Source organism: Typopeltis vanoorti, chromosome 4 (assembly GCF_054136105.1).
Source record: "Typopeltis vanoorti isolate ZY-2024b chromosome 4, IOZ_Tvanoo_1.0, whole genome shotgun sequence".
In the NCBI taxonomy this organism is placed as follows: Eukaryota; Metazoa; Arthropoda; class Arachnida; order Uropygi; family Thelyphonidae; genus Typopeltis; species Typopeltis vanoorti.
This window is the reverse complement of record NC_143552.1, coordinates 68,064,599-68,085,597: the sequence shown is the minus strand read 5'-3', so window position 1 is coordinate 68,085,597 and position 20,999 is coordinate 68,064,599. Positions and strand designations below refer to the sequence as shown.

General features: G+C 35.0%; 1 protein-coding gene across 1 annotated transcript in view; it reads right to left on the bottom strand.

Annotated features, from left to right (window-relative positions):
- Positions 1–20,999, bottom strand: part of LOC150107382 (HEAT repeat-containing protein 1-like) — a 111,690-nt gene that overhangs the window by 16,333 nt on the left and 74,358 nt on the right. The window contains exons 10-11 of the mRNA XM_090391823.1: positions 6,583–6,802; positions 2,602–2,694 (exon numbers count right to left, since the gene is read on the bottom strand). Of these exons, the coding sequence (XP_090247949.1) occupies positions 2,602–2,694; positions 6,583–6,802 (313 nt within the window). The remainder of the gene's footprint in view (positions 1–2,601; positions 2,695–6,582; positions 6,803–20,999) is intronic.

Genomic DNA, 20,999 nt, shown 5'->3' with positions numbered 1-20,999 from the left:
CAGAAGGTCTAGTAAGAAGGTTATTTCGAGTGATTGAAGTAGAACTCTCATCGTATCACATCTATAAAAAAGAGATATAAAACTGAGTGTGAGAATTACAGAGGAATTTCCCCACTAAGTACTTAAAGTAAGATTTATACAAGCATAACTGACAAGAGATTAAGAAAAAACTGTTCAGGAGAAACTCAAGGAAGATAAGCTAAATTGTTGATGGAAATAATATCTTCCCACTGGTTCAGGACACAAGAGTATACAGAGGATTTAATACAGAGGAAAATAAGTGACCACTATTTAGATTTGTGCAGGATAAAACTGAATTTCAAATTGAAAACAAGAGTGTGTAAGAAAGTTTTAAAACGAAGTCGAACAACTTTTAGAGGCGAAAAAAAGATACAAATGAAAGAAAATTTCATTTTTTAAAGAAAAAATCAAAGAGTTTGAAAACAAGAAACAAACCTTGGAGAAAATATTGATTGATTCAGCCAGAAAAGCAAATGGTAAGATTGTCTGTCTCTAAGGATAGTTTTCAGAACTGCATGGCAGACTCAAGAAGATAAAGAAAAGTCAAGGAAAGGAAGAAATCATATCAAAAGTCCCTGGCAAGTAAGTCACCTTGAATATAGAGAAAAATGTGAGAACATGAAGAACTGTGTGAATGATTCAGCCAGAGAGGCATGTGTGAGGTTGTCTGTAAGGATAGAATAATCAGAGCTCCATGGTGGAGTTAAGAAGTTAAAGAGACAGTCAAGGAAAAGAAAGAAAATGCATTGAAAGTTCCTGACTACCAAGTTGGCATGTGGCATGAAAGAATAAAAAGAAAAATGTAAGAAAGTGAAGCATTGTGTAAAACTAGCTAAACAAAAGTCACAAGAAGACATTGATAAGAACACAGCAAGTAAATATTAGGAAGATGGCAAAACATTGTGCAGCCTGTTGAAAAAGGTTACAAATGAAGGAAAGAATACTGTAATAGGAAACAGAGTTGATAAAGCTGACATGAAAATTATAGATAGAAGATATTCTAGATGTCTGGAGTAATTACTTTGAAAGATTGCTCATGAATCAACCAATGACAGATGGATGGTATAAATAAAAATACTTGAGAGGAATGCAATCAGAAGTATGAATACTTCAGGTAGAAAAGCCATCAAAAACCTGAGAAGTGGAAAGGCAGGATGAAACTTGTAATTTTCATCCCACAAAAGAGACAATATGCCAAGAGCACACAACATATAGACTATGTAGATAATTTTATGAGAAGCAAAAATTAAAATTAATTCTTAAATCTTACGTTCCAAGTGATGATCTTCAAAACAATTTCAGGATCATCATCTAACAGACTGGAGCAGATGATATTCAACCAGAAATGCTCAAATATGGAGGCATAATAAAAGTTTTACTGTGGTTACTCTGCATAATTCAGAGGATCTAGTTAGAGGATCAAATTCCAGATGATTGGGGCAGAACTCTCATCTTACCCATTTATAAAAAGGAAAGAAAACTGAATGTGAAAATTACAGAGGAATTTCCCTACTGAGTGTTCCTGGTAAGATTTATGCAAGCATACTGGAGAAAAGGCCAAAAAATTGCAGAAGTGAAAATGAAAAGCAAGCTGGGCTCAGGTCAAATAGAGTTTTTTGTCATAAGTGAATTTTCACTACAAGACAAATAGTTGAAAAATCATAGGAATATAACAAGGATGTAGATTTCAAAAAAGCATATGACAATGTGCCATGAGAAAAGGCATTCGAATGCTACATTTATAGGTGTAAGTGGTACGTTATATTGACATTATGAGATAAGAACAGAGATTGTTTCCACCGCTATTTATCACATTATGGATAAATGAAGGAAAGTGGCATAAGACCTGACATCAAAATTGGAGATGTTAATATAAGCTCTTTACTATATGCAGATGATATTATACTCCTAAATAAACTCAGCACAAGTCTGCAGGATTCTCTAGCTAAATTGAATAATTGATATAATAAATTCGGAATGAAAATCAGCAATTAAAAAAAAAAAAAAAAAAAAAAAAAAGACTGTGAAAATGGTGGGGAGCAAGCTCAATAAATTGACATGAAAAGAGAGAAATTAGCCAAAAATAATAAAGTAGCAATAGAATATATTCATATTAACTTTTTAATCTGAGTGTTGGGTAATAAATAAAGCAATTTCCCAGAAAAAGGTATGAGAATTCTGAGAAAAATTAGAAGGGAAGAAATAGCATCAATGGCAGAATCATATGAAAAATAAAAAGGACATTCACAATGTCAGCATAGATTGTGAAGTTCCATATTATACATTGTACTAATTTAGGAAGAGACAAACAGATGTTTGATGCCAGGATAACTGGAATCAGTACTGAGGTTGACCTTTGGTTAGAGAGACCTAGGTTGATTCCCACCATGAAGTGAAGAACCTTTATATGGACTTTTCATAACTGAAGGTGAGATAGCAAGTTTTATATGGTGGTTTCTATCTCTTAGAAATTGTCATTTTCATCCTACAAAAGAGACAATATGGCAGGAGCACACAACATATAGACTATGTAGATAATTTTATGAGAACCAAAAATTAAAATTAATTCTTAAATCTTACCTTCCAAGAAGTGATGATCTTCAAAACAATTTCAGGATTATCATCTAACAGTCTTAATTTTAATGTGTTCTGAATGAACTCTTGATCTGTTTCCTATAGTTAAAATTTATTAAGAGTTCATTAATATACATTTAATTAAATTTACAGTAAAAGCATTATAATATCACAATTATAAACAAAGTATGTTATCATGTTAATAAACAGCCTATGCAGCAAACTATATCATACCTCACAAGAGATGATTATAATTCTTGTTTGAATCCTTTACTCATGTGAAAGCAACCAAAGTTTGCACATGACAATCTTAGTATCTTTTTGGGTCCATTTCACACTGATGAGATCTCAACATACACTGAAACCAGTTTAAGAAGTGATCCTTCTCATAACGTTTTGCATTATGGGGTACTGAGCCAACTGATGTGCCTCAGGAACAAACTTATTAAAATTAAAAACATTACACTCAACGACCAAGATTTATTAGTCAGCTTTGACATAACTTCCCTTTTCACCAATGTCCCAATCAATGATACTATCTTGCTCCTACAGAACATATTTCCATATGACATGACAGCCCTCTTTGTCCATGTACTCCGCTCCGGATATTTCATGTGGCAAAACAATTTTTACCTTGAAAAAGAGGGTACAGCCATGGGCTCACCACTTTCCCCAATAGCTAACTTTTATATGGAAGACTGTGAGCAATGAGCTCTAGAGTCGGCATGCCTAAAGCCAAAATTGGGCTCAGATAAGTCAACAATATTTTTGTCATTTGGCCCCACGGCTGCGAAGCACTAAATACATTCCTTAGCCACCTGAACAAACAACACAAAAGTATCCAATTCACCATTGAAATAGAAAAAAACAACTCTCTTCTGTTCCTAGACACACCCATCACACGTCTTCCCTCAAGCTGTCTCTTCTTCTACAAAAATTCATATCAGCACCTAACACAAAAACTAGGTGTCATAAGCACCCTTAAACACAGAGCTCAAGCTATTTGTTCAAATGAACAAGCTCTAAACCAGAAATACAAGATCATCAACCATACATTTATAAAAAATGAATACAGTAAAAAAACTATTCACAAGTTCCTCCACAGAGATACTAGTAAAAACAAAAAAGATTTCAAGAATGCTATTGCCATACCTTATGTTAGAGGCACTTCTGAAAAAATAGACAGGACACTACACAAATACTACATCAAAACCACCTTTAACCTCCCGACAAAATTAAGACACCTACTCAGTTCTTCTAAAGATCCCCTTCTACACCTAGCCCACCCAGGGATATACAAAATACAATGCACATGTAATTTACCATACATAGGAGAAACAGGGCAAACCATCCCAATTAGGAAGGACACACACAAACGACATATTAAATACCTCCATTTTGGAAAAACCGGCATTTCTGACTACACACTCCAAACATACCACAGAATTGATTGGAAAAATACCAAGTCCCTAAACCTCACCAAAACCCGGTTCGAGAGGAAATTTAAAGACGCATGTGAAATGCTCAAACATAATCCAAATCTGAACAAAAATGATGGCCTAACCATTCCAAGAATGTGGGGGACCCATTTGCAACCAGAACAAGCCAAAGAAAAATCCCACTACAAGAAGACTTGGTGAAGTGCCCCCCCCCCCCCCCCCCCCCTAAACATTCAATAGCAACTTGAACTGTACAAGTCCTGAAGAAAATCTTAGTATAACAATCTGAACTGTACAAATCCAGAAGAATCTTAGTACATGAGGACTTTAGCAGAGTTTATTGTAGTTTCTTTATTTGTTTTATTTATTAATTACAGGTATCCCTTGCTTAACGCAGACTAGATTATCGCAGCGAAATTAATTATGGCAATCCCTTGATATACGCGGCAAGAGTTTTGATTAATGTACCTTTAAATTTACCACACAAATTCATGCTCACGCCACGAGGCTAGCAGCCTCATGGTCATCCAAATTCTCTTAATGATCTGTGTGAGAATGTGCAAGTTTTATTTTTCCCACCAAATACGACATCATTGCAACTTTCAAAGCGTATTTTCTTAAAGACATTCTCAAAGGCAGTAGAAACAACAATGGGAGAAAATGCGATTACGCTCCACGAATTTTGGAAAAAATTTAACATTAAACACGCAATTGAGAACATTCGTGACTTGTGGGAGCAAGTGTCTTCTAGTTGCATGTGTGGAAAAACCTTCTGCCAGAATGCGCTAATGACTTAGGTTGTTTTCAAAATCCTGTGAACAACGTGGTCAAAAAAATCGTTGCAATTGGTGAAGACCTCGGTTTTGATGGTGTTGATGCAGAAGATGTTAAAGAATTATTGGATTCAAATTCAAAAGGTTTCAGTGACAGCGATCTTCTTGAAATTGAACAACGCACATATGAAAACAACGAACAAATGAAATGTGAAGATGAGGTTCCAAAGGAAATAACAGTCAAAGAACTGGATGGAATATTTCGCAGTTTAGAATCGCTTAAGCAGCAAGTAATGGATATGGATCCAGATGTTAATCGAAGAATGCTTGTTTGTCGAGGTCTGTAGAGTCATTTTGTTTGTTATCGTAGAATTTATGCCGATAAGAAAAAAACGAAAATTGTTCAAACGACTCTTTATAACTTCTTTTGATTAAAAAAAATTGCAGTAACTAATGTGGGTACAAGTATTTATTAAGCATTTACTTTGCATTCATTTTTTTTATCTTTCCTAAAAGAGTACCATATAAAACGAACTATTAATACAGTAATCGATCAGGGACGAATTGTACTTTTTACCATTGATTATTAGATTTGATTAACACGGTAACATCCAGGGATACCTGTATTTACATTTTTTTATTTTTTTTTTATTTATTTATTTCATTTTTGCAAATTTTTTTTATCTTATTTAATTATCACTAGAGGTCAGGCTAAGAAACATTAATTAACAGCATAGATTTAATTGAACTTTATAGAGTGCAAGAGCATGTAGCTTAGTTCCCTATACACATGTATCCTTCTGATGATGACCTGAATACAGGGGTCGAAATGTCTAGTGTTATTTTATTAGTAGTAAAATAATCATTTCAACACATGTTTTGTGTCCTTAAATTCGTAAATATGAATGCTGATCACCGTGTAACCTTAAAAGAATGAGATATGTATATTTGCTAACATCAATACACAGATTGCATTCTGCATGCTGGATAAAACTAAAGAAATCTTTGTATTCAAGATACCAAGTAATTTTATATAAACTTGGTTTTTAATCCTATTTCCCAAGTGAGCTAACAGACAAGTAGGTCAAGTTTGCGCCTAAACGTAGTGGAAGTCTGGGCAACTCATAGTAAAGGTGGATCACTTTCCTTAGTATTTTTCCCTTAATGTAAAGCACATCCCCTTTAGTAGTAATGGTCACTACCCATACCGGTTTTGACCTTTATTGAGGTCTCGTCAGTGGGAGCCAGACCAGACAATGCTAAGGTTGAAGTATTGCAGAGCTTATATGAATTTTACCTAAACAAGTTGCCACAAGGAGCTTTGACCTTTTAAATAAAATCTCAGGATGAGAGATAGATGTAGAAAGTTTTTTAACTTGCGTATATTATGTTCAAGATACCAAGTAATTTTATATAAACTTGGTTTTTAATCCTATTTCAGTTCAGTGGGAGTTCCTTTTATGAAAAAAAAAAAAAAATAATAATAATAAATAAATAAAACGTCACACCTGAATGATTTTAAAGCTTTGATGTTTAAAGCAGAGAAGTCCAACTTATTTCATACAAATAAGTGGCTAATTATGAGTAGCAATGAAGTTGACTAAGGGGAGAATTTTTTTCAAATCTTTCTTAGAAAAAATCCACTAAATGATACATACATCACTGCAAATGCTCAGGTCGGAAATATTCTATTTTGTAAGGAAATAGCAAAAGTGCAGGTACACCTTAATTTAGAGTAATTATCAGCATAAATAACAATTATAATAAATACTCACTAATTGGTTTTTAAGTCTTGTTATGAAAACATTGACAGCCAATGTTCTAATACTGAGATTAGGGTGATTCACTCCAAGTAAAAGGCTTGCATTTGTATTTGGAAGAAGCTTATGCACAGTATCTGACATCGTAGTATTAATTAATGTTTTTAGTAAATCACTATGTTTGGTTTCATTCTGAAATGACTTTTCTATTCCTTTATCAAACTGTTCTGGCCATCTGAAATGAATATATAAATAAAAACACAACCAAGCATTATTATATCTATAAATATATCACAAAAATCAGGTCATTTTACTCAATATCAAAAACTAAGCATGTATTAGAACTGACTCATATTCAAAGATGCAAATATTCTCAACCAAGGCTCTTATTGTAAGTAAATATACATGCATAAAAAGTTTTCATGAATAAATTAAATTAATCAAATTATAAATGTTTACCAAATAATCCAATATTTATATGTATATATAAATAATTATTTCTCATATCCAGAGCATTGTGCCAGTATGTTTAAAACCTAATATCATGGCAATGTATTAATAAAATAATGTTCATACATCATTATTTTCTTGGGCATCTTCTAGGTGTAAAAGATTCATACATATAAACCAAAGCAAAAAATATGCCTATCTTCAAACAAGGCATTATTCATTCACCTGACCCATAAATCATAAAACTCAAAAAAAGATATTCCTTTCAGACTCCTGGTCTTATATATATAATAAGCTAACTAAATTTTAATATCTTGAATACTAATTCTGAAATACTTGATAATATATGAGATGAGAACTTGTTTTTTTTTTTTTTTTCCAACCATGGCAGTTGAAGCTGTACAGAGTTGATCCTCACTACAGCAAGCTCATAGGTACTACAGGAACAATTTGTTATAGTGAATTTCCTGTGGTAGTATACAAAATTGTACTTTTGGGCTGTGATTGGGACTTTTTATTAGTTCATTAAAATGAGAGTGCATTTGTTATAGTGGTCTTTGCTATAGCTGGAGATGACTACTGTTATGATTCTTTGCATAATCTACATTTTAGTACATCAAAAAGTTGAGTGTAAATTCTTATACAGTCAAATCTGTCATATACACGAATCCCTCACATACTACAAAATAAAATTTCTTGTCAAAGGACACAATTTTACCATAATTCCAATACCATATTGCAACTATCCAATACCTGAACGTCATGCATAATATGGATACAGCACTAGTATTTTTGAGAGGAAGATGGTTTATATTCAAATTACAATGATATATATATATATATATATATATATATATATATACACACTTGACTCTTGAACAATGCAGGGGGAGGCACCACCCTGCACTGTTCAAAAATTTGTGTATACCTTTTGACTCCCCCAAAAACTTATTACTAACCAGAAGCCTTACCAATAATAAACAGTTAATTAGCACATATTTTGTATGCTATATGTATTCTTACAATAAAGTAAGCTAGAAAAAATAAAATGTTATTAAGAAAATCAAAAAGAAGAGAAAATACATTTACAGTATGGTATTTATCAATATCATAAGTTTACATCGTCTGTTTACAAGATGAATTGTCTGTCTGTCAGTACCTACATTAATATTGTCTTAAATGATACAAAACATTGTAGATGTTATACGTATTAGTAACACTAGATATCAAAAATGAAAAGATAATGTGAAAAACAAATTATTCATATTTATTTACAGGTATAACAATTCATGCATTGATAACAAAGCAGCAGCAGTATGATTGTTTATGGTAGCCTAGTGTAATCGATACAACTGCTTCACGGTAGCCTAGCTTATACACTAATGAATAAATCGTCATAATTTTTTTAATTTTTATGCTAATTAATTAATAACAGGTAATTTTATGCAGTTATGATTTTATACTGCATCTTCATGTTTGTTTACATTTCCCTTGACTGTGAATGGTGACATGTACAGTCTGTAAGTGTGCATACGTTTTGATAAATTTTAACTTTTTATAATAATTTGTGTATACTTTATTGTAGTAAATGATAAAATAAACTAGTAACCACATATATTTTACGCATTCATAAGATGCCTAACGTTTTCTTAATTTTTTTGGTATTTCTAGGCTACGTGGTTTTTCTGCGAGTTTCTTCAAATTGTTGCAAATCTCCAAAAAATTTTCCAATAAACGTACAATATATTTATTCAAAAAAATTCGAGTACAAGTGGACCCACACAGTTCAAACCTGCATTCTTCAAGGATCAATTGTGCATGCGTGTGAGTGTGTAAGTATAGCCGGCCTGACTGGCCAAGTGGTATCCACTCTCCAGCCAAAAGGCTGCGGATTCAAATCCCGCCATGGACATGGATGTTTGTAATTGTTTGAGAAAATACTGATGGTGGTGGGCAGTAAATGGTGTTGGTGTAGATTATTATTGTATTATTATTATTATGGGCAACTCCAAGGAGTCAACAAACTCATCGAGCGAGGCCCTAACATCATGTCAAGAACAACTATTCGATATTGACACAGTATCTATCATACCTTGCCTTGAACTCATTCACGGTCGTAGCACCCACAACAGACTCCAGAAGCTTATTCCACTCATTCACCACTCTCCAAGTAAAAAACCTAGCTCTAACTCCCTTGTCAACCATGCTCTTGCCTAGCTTCCATGCATGGCCCCTAGTCCTCCCACCATCAGTCATATTTTCAAAAGTATCTTCTGGATCAATCTTATAGAAACCCTTCAGTAATTTGAATGTCTCAATCATATCACCCCTCCTTCGCCTATCGTCCAATCTCTGAAAACCCACAAATCTTCAACCTATTCTCATAAGGTTCATTCCACAGACCTTCTATCATCTTGGTCACTCGTCTCTGGATCCTCTCCGCTTCCTCCCCATCACGAAGAAACCCTGGTGCCCATAACTGGGCACAGTAGTCCAGATGGGGTCTTATCAAGGCTCGATACAGAGGAACAACAACTTGTTTGTCTCTGCATGTTAAAGTATTTTTCAGAAGCCAAGTGATTTGATGAGCTGATTTAGTCACTTTTGCAATGTGCCCCCTAAACTTCAATTCCCTATCCACCAACACTCCCAAATCCCTGGCCTCATCAATCTCCTGGAGTACGGTTCCACCAATGCGATATACTGCTGATATTCTTTTCACCCCAAAGTGCATAACCACACTTTGCCACATTAAATTGACATCCATTTTTCCTAGCCCAGTCCTCCAAACTATCCAAATCATCCTGTAAACTTTTGACATCCTGTGCACTTACAATTGCTCTACCCAACTTTGCATCATCGGCAAACAAGTGAACACTTCCTCTCAAATCCTTTCCTATATCATTGATGAACAAATTGAAAAGCAGTGGTCCAAGAACAGAGCCCTGGGGCACACCACTAGTCACAAGCCGTCTTTTAGACTCCACTCCTGCATAAACCACTCTAGTATCTCTCCTTCAACCACCCTCTTATCCATCTCACCAACCCTATATCTATCCCCATCTGCTCCAGTTTACTGATTAGGGTTCCATGTGGTATCCTGCCAAAGGCCTTGGCAAGGTCCAGTAGAATCACTGTAAACCCATTACCCCCTATCCAGTTCAGCCGTCACTGTGTTATAAAACATGAGCAAGTTACTGAGGCATGATCTACCCTTCACAAAACCATGTTGTCCCCCATACAATATCCCATTTTCATCTATCCAATCCTGTATTCTTTTCTTGACTAATATCTCTAAGACCTTGACAATGATTCCTGATATGCTAATCTGTCGGTAATTTACCACAGCAGTCTTGGAACCACCTTCATGCAGTGGAACTATTTTCCTCTCTTTCCACCCCCTCGGGACTAACCCAGACCCGAGACTCAAATTAAACAAAATGGTCAAGGGTACTGACAATTCTTTAGCTGCTTCTCGTACGACACGAGCTGGTATACCATCCAATCCCATGGATGTATTGACATTGAGGTTATGCAATAGACTACTCACCTCCACTTCATTCACCACAATTCCCGTATAATCCACTGGTTTATTCGTTTCTGCAATGTCACCACCTGGATGATATATTCTTGCAAAGTGCTCACTCAGTAACTCAACTATATCAACTGATTCAGTTACCTCCCTACCATCGGCATTCTTTAAAATCATTCTGCCATGTACATTTCTCCTTTTACTTGCTACATATTTAAAAAACTGTTTAAGATTCTCTTTAGCCTGCACTGCCAATGTTTTTTAGTAATCCTTTTTTGCTTTTCTTACCACACTCGTTACACTTCTGGCCTGCGCTTTATACCATTCATGTGCCTGCCGGTCACCTTTCTCCTTAAATTCCCTCCATAGTTGTTTCTTTTTTTGCAGCTCAAGCTTAATGGTGTTATTCATCCATTTAACCCCTACTTGATTTATTATTCGGACTCTAGGTATACAGTCAGCCATTACTTCATGCAAACACTTCGTAACTGCCTCCCATGCACTATCAACTTCCAGTCCTAGCAGTTGTACATGCCATGGCACTGAACCAATCAAACTCCTAAGCTTGTCATACTTTCCAGCCCGATAATTCCACATGTACCCTGTCTTAATTGAAAATTCTACACCTTTAGCCACCTCCCAAGTCAAGACCCCATGATCACTCTCACCAATTGGTGAGAATGTGGTCATATTTGTTACAGCCAAATCCTCAGATGTAATTACTAGGTCAAGCACTCTCTGACCCCTAGTATTTTCCATTACATGCTGTCGCAGATAGTTATCCCTTAATAACCGCATAAAATCCAATTCCTTCCTCCCATGTGTCCTCTCCTCACTCCAATCAATGCGACCATAGTTGAAATCTCCATTAATAATTACCCTCCTTCCACTCATTTCTTCTATATGCTTGTGCATACTGTCACCACCATCTTTTCCATCACCTGGTCTATAGCAGCACCCAATTGTATATTTAGTTCTGCTAGCCACAATCTCACACCAAATGGCCCCAAATGTGCTATATTCTCTATCCTGCAATTCAACTTCTATTCTCCTTGGCTGTAGCTCATCAGCTATCATCAACAATACTCCTCTCACCATTTTATTCTCCCTGTCATTCCTGAACACACTATACCCATCACATTCAATTCCACTAGCTATATCATCTACAGTCAGCCATGATTCACTAATACCAATAACCTGTGGTCTGGAAGTGCCAACCATGGCCAAAAACTCTTCCTTCTTGTTCCTAATACTCCTAGCATTAGTGTACATGAATTTAAGACCCCCATTAACCCCAACCCTGCCTTGATGCCTTATATTAACTATCCCACTCTGATTTGTTGACCTTATTCGCTTGGGCATATTATATTCATTCATACATTCAACTGCCTCCCTAAGGACTGTATATCTACCCCCCCCTTAATAAATCTAGTTTCCCTGAATTTGCACATCCATTACATTCAGCAACACTTTCTCAAGTCTCCTTACACTGTAACCATTCAAATGCAAGCCATCCATCTTATATAGATCCTTTCACCCATCGAACTCACCTCACACATTCACAAATTCCACACCACTCGTCATACATAACCCACGCATAAAGTCATTCGCAATTATGGCCCTCCTTTTAAACATTTCACTGTCATACCGTGGCAAAAGACTAATCATTCTAACTCTCTCACTCTTTTCTTTTGCTACCTCAAACAATTCATTCAGCTCTTCTATCATTTCCATTTTATCTCCTTTCAAATCATTCGTACCTGCCACAACAATCATTTCTTTCACCCTTTCCTTTTGCTCTCTAACAGACTCAGTTACATTCTTTATGGTCGCACCAGGTTTGTGTGATTTTGTCAAATCCTCTACTAACACACCTCTTACTAAAGAGTCTCCATACAGCACTCTATCCTTCATTTTGTTCATGTTCACACTCATACACCTATTTTTCCTGTCATACTTTTCATTATTGGTTGGTTCATTCAGTCGACTTTTGCTCATACGCTCTAGCTGCTGTTTTGCCCTTTGTATCGCACCATTCAACAACGCGATCTCACTCATTGCATCTATCTCATCTTTTTTATTCTCTGTAAAACCATTAATACTATCATTCACACTCTCACAATTCTCTGGTACAACCTCGCCGTTTCCTGTCATATCCCGATTTTCTTCATTCTGAAGTTTGACAAAAATATCACACTCACGATCAGAAATACACTTCAGTTCCTCATTCTCCCTACATTTTCTATACAGATTCACTCCTTTATTATCATCTAACCACACTCTGACCGCACTCTGCAAAGCGTACATTTCACAGATAGTACACTGAATCATCTCCTTTACATTACCGTTCTTGAAAGAAGATGGCGAACCATCATTACTGGTCGCCATTTTCCTTCGTACTGGAGCCATATTTACTAGTACCGTATTTTATCAAATTATAAGTTATAAATACAAACAGATGCACTAGATACGCAAGGCAAACAAAACTACGCAATATTAAAGTAAATTTATCAATGATAACTGAAAATAACGCTTATCTTATCTGGAACTTTCACGAACACTACACACTACGAATCCCTCTAGCGGCGACTTCCTGACATAGATTATGTTATAAAACACTTTAGTACACTAACTACACTAATAAAACTACAATAATATACTAAAATTACACAATTAAATCTAACAAAATATTAATAAATCAACAAAAATCACAAATCTTTCAGGGGCTCTCCGACAGTACGTCCTTTCACCAGCTACCCTCGACACCTGACCCAAGATGATGATGGTAGTTGCAGTTCGTTGTAGTCGGTGGATTGAGTGGTGGAGACGGAGTGTTATAGAGTAGGTGTCATATAACAATAATAATAACATTTGGAATAATTTCCCTCAGTGTGCCTTCCCCAAAGAATACAACCTTCAACTGTTCAAAAAAAGTCAATAACAGATTCCTCTTTTCTTCTTATCCTATTGCCACACAGCACTGATATGCCATTAGTCTTGCAGCCTTTCATATGAGGGTCAGATGTGTGTGTACATACACACACACACACACACACTATATATATAGTGTATATCTTGCTATATATATATAGCAAGACAGAGAAATTTGTAACATGAATTTCATGTGTATTTGTTGGATGCTTAAGAAAGAAAATAAATAAAACAATACAAAAATGTGTCATAATCTCTTATATATATATATATATATATATATATATAATAAATAAAAAACATATTCCCCCTTTCCTAAGTATAGAGATATTAATTTACAATGCTGAATCATTCTATAAGATAAAGAACACTAATGTTAAATTTGAAAGCTATAGTTCCCTTGCTCCACCCCAAAGTTCAGCTTCTGAAAATAATGAAACAATGTAAAATAAATATGTACAAAATGTAACAATAAATAAATTATTACATTTTTGTTGTAAAAAAATACAATTATTTTAAATATATAATAAATAACATGTGACATTTCACATATTTTTGACATGTGACAACAAAGAGCTGCAAAATGTTCTCGAAAATTTCAAAACTCAGATTTTCCATAGTTTCATTCATCATCAAATTCCTGCCATGTACCCTCAAAGGGTGTACAGGATATGATAGTACTACATGAAAAAAATTACATCATTACTAACTTCCTATTTACAATTTTCCTCCAAATCAGTCTATTAATTGTCAAGACTCCAACATTAGCAGATCTTATATTTCTATCATTTAAGGCACTTTTTACTGTATCAATCCACCTATATTTTGGTCTTCCTCTGGGTCGTTTTGTTGTCAACCTGACAGAACACACTTGTTTTCCTAATCTTTCTTCGCCCATTCTCTTTAAGTGACCATACCACCTGAGATTAGCTCTGCTAACGCATTCCTGGATGCTGACAATGTCAAGTTCTTTCCTAATATCCTCTGTTCATGCCTATAATCTTTCTCGGGACTCTCATATCTGCGGTCTCTAGTCTTTGGTCAAGTGTCTTACTTCTGACCCAGCTCTCAGATCCATAAGTTAAAACTGGTTTCAACACTGTCTTGTATACAGCTAATTTAATGTTCCGACTAATTTCTCTCTTATTCCATATGAATTTATTCAGTTGACTTCCCACCATACCAGCTTTGCTGATTCTCTTGTCAATTCTATATTTAATTTACCATCTTTACTAAAAATTGTGCCTAAGCAGTTGAAATATTTTACTTGTTCCATAGGTTCTCCATTCACATTTTCAATGATTCTGCCTCTTTTCATTGTCTTTGTCATTTTATTGCTGACTTTCATACCATATCTATTACAACAGTTATTCAATTTAGTCAGAGAATCTTGCAGACTTGTAGCGGATTTATTTAGAAGTATAACATCATCCGTATAAAGCAAAGAGCTGACATTAACATCTCCAATTTTGATATCATGTTTAATACCACTTTCCTTCATAATGTGATCCATATAGATAATGAATAACAGAGGGGATAAATTAAACAATGAAAACATTACTTAAATTAAGGGGATATTAAATCCCGCATAGTTTTAAAACCGAATAAGAAACTCAATTTAATTTAATTTAAGTAATGTTTTCATTGCCGAAATGAAGCTTATTAGCTCTTTATACTTAAGTAACTTAATGGTTGCACCTGTTTGGAAAACTCGTTCGCAGATTACATAAGTTCTTTTCGCTATACACTTTGGTATTTCCACTAGGGCCTGGCTCCCACTGAAGAGACCTCAATAAAGGTCGAAACTAGTCTGGGTAGTGGCCCTTCCTTTAATGCATAACATTAGACATATCCGCAAGGAGATGTGTTTTGCATTATAGGAGATACTGAGTTAGGAGTGTTGGTAGCTTTCTCCACCTTTGCAACGAGTTGCCCTGGTGTTGTATCACTTTACCCTAGTCCTGAAGATACTTCAGGCGCAAACTTTGTTTGCTCACACTTGGATAAAGGATTAAACTAATTTTATTATACTCTAACCAAGTGAAAAAATAAACTTTCAACATCTTTCTCTAAATCCAGAGTAATTTATTAAAAAAGGGTGGCACACCATTTGGCAACTCCTATAGGTAGAGATGACCTGCTAATGCTTCTGCCTGGTATTTCCACTAGGGCCTGGCTCCCACTGAAGAGACCTCAATAAAGGTCGAAACTAGTCTGGGTAGTGGCCCTTCCTTTAATGCATAACATTAGACATATCCGCAAGGAGATGTGTTTTGCATTATAGGAGATACTGAGTTAGGAGTGTTGGTAGCTTTCTCCACCTTTGCAACGAGTTGCCCTGGTGTTGTATCACTTTACCCTAGTCCTGAAGATACTTCAGGCGCAAACTTTGTTTGCTCACACTTGGATAAAGGATTAAACTAATTTTATTATACTCTAACCAAGTGAAAAAATAAACTTTCAAGAATCCACTGCTGCTTCTGTTTGTCCGTCAAGATCTGGGGCACAAACTTCACAGAAATCTTTTGCATACCCAATTCTTCAGTTAACATTACCCTGACTATTTCTCAATCATTTGTAATTCATCAGTCATTAATCGCACACTTAATCGTCTGTCAGACCATATCAAATCTTGCACTCTGTTCACATTTGAGTCCATCATTTCTGGGCCATCATTCACATCTTCTCACCCACCTTTGAATCTCTTATGCCTCAAAGACAAAAGAGTATCCACACCATATGCCACGTTCAACAGCTCCAAAGTTTCAGTAGCAGTTTTGATGATTTTCACAAAAAATATGATCTTAACATGCTCCAAATTTCGATCATACAGTTTTGCACCAAAGTTTACATGCAGATCTCTATTGTTTTTACAATAGGCAACTAGCAAATGGTTCTATAGGCTGGAGGTTTACACACGCATTAGTTAAAACATGTATAAAAGATGATTTCTCATGACTGCAATGAAATTACCACACAGGTGACACTATGAGGCCGTTCCGGGAATTAAATTGTCACATCTCATATTTCAGTGAGTTGTGCTCCAGGTATATGAAAATTGAATCTTTTATACAATAATACAAACATTTTTACACTTTAATATTTTTCTAATCACAGAACTGCATGACTATCAAAGTGTTCTAGCAGTTTTCCTTCTTCTAGTTACCAATGCCTTTTTAATTTTATCAGCATTTTTCATGATTGCTATTACAGTGACAGGAGTTATACATAGTCCCCTATACATAGAAGAACATGACTGTATACAGTGCATTTTTCTTATAACTTCATCTTTTCTTCTACTGATAAAGATTTGAATTGTCTTTTATTAGAAGCATTTTCATCAGCAGTTACACTTCTACTCCGATCAAACATAGTTTGCATTTCAATTGAAAGAAAAAGGAACAGTGTTAAAGTAGAGGATAAACCTCAATAATTTATATTATAAACAGAGCACAGTATTCAAGTTCTGTGTTATAAAAAATTCCCCACTGCAGAGTCACTACTGAATGCAACACAGGCAATCTGAGACACAAAGCTTGGTCTAGTGATGCTGCATAGTAACTTTTTTTTCCCTAGTGATGACAGTACTGAATATAAATTTCCATAATTTTTTAAATAAATTAAAATTAAATGTTACAAGTCTGATAAAATCCCTAACTAAATTCAAATGAATGTTGTAATAAATTTTCTATGAAAATCAGTAATAAAAAAATAAAGACAATGAAAATTAGCAGAAAATAACTGTATCCCAAATGGAGGTCCTATAGAATGAGTAAAACATTTCAGCTATCGTAGATGAATTTTTAGTGAAAATGACAAATTAAATACGGAAACAGACAACAAAATTAGCAAAGTTGGAATGGCAAGAAGTCAACTGAATAAATTAATATGGAATAAGAAAGAAATTAGTCAAAACACTAAACTAGTTGTATATGAGAGAGTGTTGAAACCGATTTTAATTGATGGATCTAATCACAGATGGGTTAGATTATGAAAGTAAACAGATGGCTTCGATGGCAGTATCATAAAATGGCATATTAAGAAAAAACTTGATAATGTTAACTTTCAAGAATGTATTAGTAGAGCTAATCTCAGGCGGTATGGTAATCATCATCGTTGTCAAATTCCTGATATATACCCTAAAGAGGCATATAGGGTATGTTGGTACTACATGAAACTTACATCATTACTAACTTCCTATCTGCAATTTTCCTCCAAAGCAATCTGTTACCAGTCAAGACTCCATCATCATAAGGCACTTTTTACTGTATATCAATCCACCTATATTTTGGTATTCTTCCTACCAACCTGGCAGAGAACTTGTTTTACTAATCTTTCCTCTCTCATTCTGTTTAAGTAACCATATCACCAGAGATTAGCTCTGCTAACACATTCCTGGATGCTAACAATGTCAAGTTGTTTCCTGATATCCTTGTTTTTAATATGATATTGCTACTGATGCATCTGTTCACACCCATAACCTCGCTCATGTCTGCAGTCACTAGTCTTTGGTCAATTTTTTTTATTTCTAACCCAGTTTTCAGATCCATAAGTTAAAATTGGTTTGAACACTGTCTGGAATACAGCTAATTTAATGTTTGACTAATTTCACTCTTATTCCAAATAAATTTATTCAGCTGACTTCCTACCATACCAGCTTTCTTTATTCTGTAGACTATTTCCATATTTAATTTACTATCTTCACTAAAAATCATGCCTAAGTAGCTGAAATGTTTTACTTGTTCTATAGGTTCTCCATTCACAATATTCATCAAATTCCTGCCATGTACCCTCAAGGGGTGTACAGGATATGATAGTACTACATGAAAAAAATTACATCATTACTAACTTCCTATCTACAATTTTCTTCCAAATCAGTCTGTTACTTGTCAAGACTCCAACATTATCAGCTCTTATATTTCTATCGTCTAAGGCATTTTGTACCGTATCAATCCAAGTATATCTTGGTCTCCTCTGGGTCGTTTTGCTGCCAACCCGGCAGAGAACACTTGATGATAAGAAAGATTAGCATCAATGTCATTGATGCTAATCTTTCTTCGCCCATTCTGTTTACGTGACCATACCACATGAGATTAACTCTGCTAACGCATTCCTGGATGTTGACTATGCCAAGTTCTTTCCTAATATCCTCGTTTTTAATATGATATTGCCATTAATCCCATCTGTTCATCCTATAATCTTTCTCAGGACTCTCATATCTGCAGTCTCTAGTCTTTGGTCAAGTGTTTTACTTCTGACCCAGCTCTCAGATCCATAAGGTAAAACTGGTTTGAACACTGTCTTGTATACAGCTAATTTAGTGTTCCGACTAATTTCTCTCTTATTCCATATGAATTTATTCAATTGACTTCCTATCATACCGACTTTGCTGATTCTCTTGTCTATTTCTATATTTAATTTACCATCTTCAGTAAAAATCGTGCCTAAGTAGCTGAAATGTTTTACTTGTTCCACAGGTTCTCCATTCACAACACAGTTGACATTTTCAATGATTCTGCCTATTTTCATTGTCTTTGTCTTTTTATTGCTGACTTTCATACCATATCTATTACAACAGCTATTCAATTTAGTCAGAGAATCTTCCAGACTTGTAGTGGATTTATTTAGAAGTATAACATCATTCACATAAAGCAAAGAGCTGACATTAACATCTCCAATTTTGATAACATGTTTAATACCACTTTCCTTCATAATGTGATCCATATAGATAATGAATAACAGAGGGGATAATGTACATCCTTGTCTCACACCAGATTTAACATTAAACCATCTTCCTATACTTCAATTCTAACTGCTGACTTACAACTCAAATAAAGACTAAGTATTGCTTGATATAATGCCACATTGACACCATATAACTGTAGCGTATTGAATAGCTTCTCTCTTGGCACCTTGTCATATGCCTTTTCCAAATCGACAAAACTTAAATACAGATCTTTGTTATATTCCCATGGTTTCTCGACTATTTGTCGCAAAGTGAAGATCTGATCCTGACAGCCTCTATTTGACCTAAACCCAGCTTGTTCTTCACCAAGCTTTTCTTCCACAATTCTTCTCAACCATTTCTCAAGTATACTTGCATAGATCTTTCCAGGAACACTCAATAGAGAAATACCTCTGTAATTCTCACATTCAATTTTATTTTCCTTTTTATATATGGGTACTATGAGAGCTCTACTCCAATCATCAGGAATTCGTCCTTCTGTCTAGGCTTTCTGAACTATGCAGTGCAGCCACTGTAAGACTCTTATACCACCATACTTCAACATTTTGGGTCGAATATCATCTACTCCTGCTGCCTTTCCACATTTCAAGCCTTTGATGGCTTTTTCTACTTCAAGTATGGATATGTATTCCTGACTGCATGCCTAGTCAGTGTTTTTTACCACTGTGCTGTCATCACTGCTTGTTTCATTTAGCAGTTTCACAAATTACTCCATACTTCAAGGATATCTTTTTCTCTCGTTTTCATGTCACCTTTATCATCTCTAACTCCTTTTACAGCAATCTTTCCTCCATTCCTAAGCTTCTTCAACAACCTCCAGAATATTTTGCCACCTTCTTGATATTTATTTTCTATATTCTTGCCAAAGTCCTCCCATGACTTTTGTTTAACTAATTTTACACAGTGTTTAGCATTCTTGCATTTGTCTCTGTATTCTCTAAGAGCACAAGCCGACTTATTTTCCAGGAACTTTTGGTATGCTTTCTTCTTTTCCTTCACTGCCTCTTTAACTTTCTGTGTCCACCATGGAGTTCTGATTTTTCTATCCTTGCAGACAATCTCACTACATGCCTCTCTGGCTGAATCAATCAATGTTTTCTTCACAGCTTGCCAATGAATCTCCAAGGTTTGGTTCCTGTTCTCAGACTCTTTCATTTTTTCTTTAATAATGTTTGTGTATTTTAGTCTACAGTTCACATCTGAGAGCTGCTCAATGTTTATTTGCTTTAAAACTATGGTATGGTCATTTAAATAAAATTTGAGAGGAAAGCTAGTAAAAACAAGTATTTTTTCAAGGATGGAAGGAAAAAGACAAAGAGGAATAACAAGATCTGAGATTACTGATATCTTGACAGATGACAGATTAATCGGGAGTAGAATTGTCAAGAGGTATACCAATGATGTAAACTTTTCATTTAGCACTTCATAATATCCTGTAACTATGGAAGTATAAAAGTCTTAGAGTGGCTGCACTGCATAGTTCAGAAGGCCTGGACAGAGTGACGAATTCCCAGATGATTGGAATAGAGCTCTCATAGTACCTATATATAGAAAGGGAAATAAAACTTAATGTGAGAATTACAGAGGTATTTCTCTACTGACTGTTCCTGGAAAGATATATGCAAGTATAATTGAGAAACGATTGAGAAGGATTGTGGAAGAAAAGCTTGGTGAAGAACAAGCTGGATTCAGGCCAAATAGAGGCTATCAAGATCAGATTTTCACTTTACGACAAATAGTCGAGAAAGCATGGGAATATAACAAAGATCTGTA